Source organism: Schistocerca piceifrons, chromosome 1, assembly GCF_021461385.2.
Source record: "Schistocerca piceifrons isolate TAMUIC-IGC-003096 chromosome 1, iqSchPice1.1, whole genome shotgun sequence".
In the NCBI taxonomy this organism is placed as follows: domain Eukaryota; kingdom Metazoa; phylum Arthropoda; class Insecta; order Orthoptera; family Acrididae; genus Schistocerca; species Schistocerca piceifrons.
This window is the reverse complement of record NC_060138.1, coordinates 435545626-435548078: the sequence shown is the minus strand read 5'-3', so window position 1 is coordinate 435548078 and position 2453 is coordinate 435545626. Positions and strand designations below refer to the sequence as shown.

At 42.9% G+C, this 2453-nt stretch overlaps 1 protein-coding gene across 1 annotated transcript; it reads left to right on the top strand.

Moving 5' to 3' along the window:
- The first annotated feature begins 310 nt into the window (after positions 1-310).
- LOC124733580 lies at positions 311-2155 on the top strand. Its single transcript, XM_047248526.1, has one exon. It carries the CDS (start codon positions 311-313, stop codon positions 2153-2155), a length of 1845 nt encoding a protein of 614 aa, XP_047104482.1.
- Positions 2156-2453: the final 298 nt, after the last annotated feature.

The window sequence follows — 2453 nt, the reverse complement described above, 5'->3', positions numbered from 1 at the left end:
CCACCCTACCCCTAGACCACAGGTGCAAAGAAAGTTGTAGTGATTTCGCCAGTCCCATCTAGTGTCCTGTTCTATCCTATTCTGTTCTGTCCCATCCTATACATTCCCTTCCTTTCCTTTTCCTCCTTGTGATTGTGTGGCAGCAGACACAGTCCCCTAATGTGGACAGCGGAAGATCCTTGGAAACCAGGACAACGTTGATGCACATAGGCCTTACTGCGAAGGGATGGATAGCGTTCTGTAGTCGTGGTGAAGACAAGCTATCTAAGGGGTAAGGCCCTGAAATAAAACCTTGGCAGGTGTCCAGGCCATGAGGTGGCAGCCCCACCAGGACACTCGGGGGCTGTGGGCTGATAACCCGCACCACCAAAAAACACATATCACAGAAACTAAAAGGAGAAACAGCCGGAAGGATCTTAAGGATATGACCTTTGGCCTGAAAAGGAAAACCCGTATCGGATTTTGGAATGTAAGGACGTTGAGAGAGGCAGGGAGGCTAAGACAGGTTGAAAAAGAGATGGAGAACTATCGGCTAGACATATTGGGACTAAGTGAAGTAAGGTGGCCAGAATCTGGGGAATTCCAAACACAAAATGGTGGAGTGTTGCTGTATGCGGGTCAGACAGGTGAGGACGCGATGCATAGGAATGGTGTAGGGCTCTTACTACCTAAAAGAAGCAAGAAGAGCTTACTGGAGTGGAAACCAGTCTCAGAACGGATAATAACCGCACGCTTTAAAACAAATGTGCGATATGTCACTGTAATTCAATGCTATGCACCTACTGAAATAGCTAAAGGAGAATTAAAAGATGCATTTTATACAGAGCTTAACGGAGTCCTTAGACAAACAAATTCTAGGGACATAAAAATTTTAATGGGTGACTTGAACGCAAAAGTTGGTTCAGAAAATGAAGGGCTTGAACATATCATGGGCGTGCATGGCGTGGGGATCAGGAATGTAAATGGTGAACTTTTGATAGATACATGCGCTGAACATGACCTAGTCATTGGAGGCACATTGTTTCCTCATCGTAACTGCCATAAGATAACGTGGGTTTCTCCAGACCACGTTACCGAAAATCAAATAGACCACATAGTCATAAGCCGCAAGTTCCGACACTCTCTGTTAGATGTCAGAAATAGAAGAGGGGCAGACGTTGGAAGTGACCACCACCTAGTTTTGGCGGATTTCAGACTGAAGATAGTGGCAAACAGAACCAAGCTCAATCATAGGTGCAAGAAAATAGAGGTGGCAAGATTAAAAGACCAACAGATCAAAGAAACATTTGCCCTTGAACTACAAAACAGATTCCAGGTCCTCTCTGAAGAAAACTTTATGGAAGAGGGAATTGAAACATGCTGGCAAAAAATCAAGAACAGTTATCTAGATGTGGGAGAAGAAATCTTAGGAATTAAGGCACATCAAAGGAAGGAATGGATCTCCGATGCTGCATGGAATGAAATCAGCCACAGGAAAGAACTAAAACTTAAGTTAAATTTTTGTAAGACAAGAGCGCAGAAGAGCGAAGCGCATAAAGAATACATGGAGGCGAACAAAAAAGTGAAAGCATTGCTACGTCGAGATAAAAGGAAATGGATACATGAGCAAGCAAAATTAGCAGAAGAGGCATCAAGACAAGGAAATATGAAAGAGCTCTACAACATTACCAAACGGTTGTCAATGAACAACTTCAGACATGAAGGACCAGTTAAGAACAAGAATGGTGTGATGCTTACAACTCAACAAGCACAGCTACAGAGATGGGAGGAGCACTTCAGGGAACTGTTAAATTGTGAAGACAACCAAGAGGAACAGGTAAGAGATGTTCCAGAGGAAGTTGAAGAAGATCAAGATATAAATTTGCAGTGCCCCACAATGTACGAAATTAGGATTGCCTTGAAAACACTAAAAAATACAAAGGCTCCAGGCCTAGACAACATAGCACCAGAGCTCTTAAAAGCCGATATTGAAAGTACTGTTAAAATGCTCCATCCTTTGCTGAAGCATATTTGGCTTGAAGAGAAATCTCCAAAGGAGTGGAAAAATGGCTTGGTGGTAAAGCTCCCGAAAAGGGAAATTTGTCAGATTGTAATAACTGGCGTGGTATTACATTGTTGTCAGTGCCCAGTAAGGTCCTCACCAGAATTATTTTAAACAGAATTAAAGAATCCCTTGAAAAGCGACTGCGTAAAGAACAGGCCGGTTTTAGGGCACAACGCAGCTGTGTTGATCTTATTAACACTCTTAGGATCATCTTAGAGCAAAGCAAAGAATTCCAAGCAACCATGTACCTGGCATTCATTGATTTTCAAAAGGCCTTCGATTCCGTGAAATATAAAGTGCTCTGGCAGGTGTTGCGGAAGTATGGCATACCACAGAAGATCTTAAACATCATAAAAGATCTATATGATGGCTACGAATGCTGCGTACTCCACAAGGGAAATATGACAGA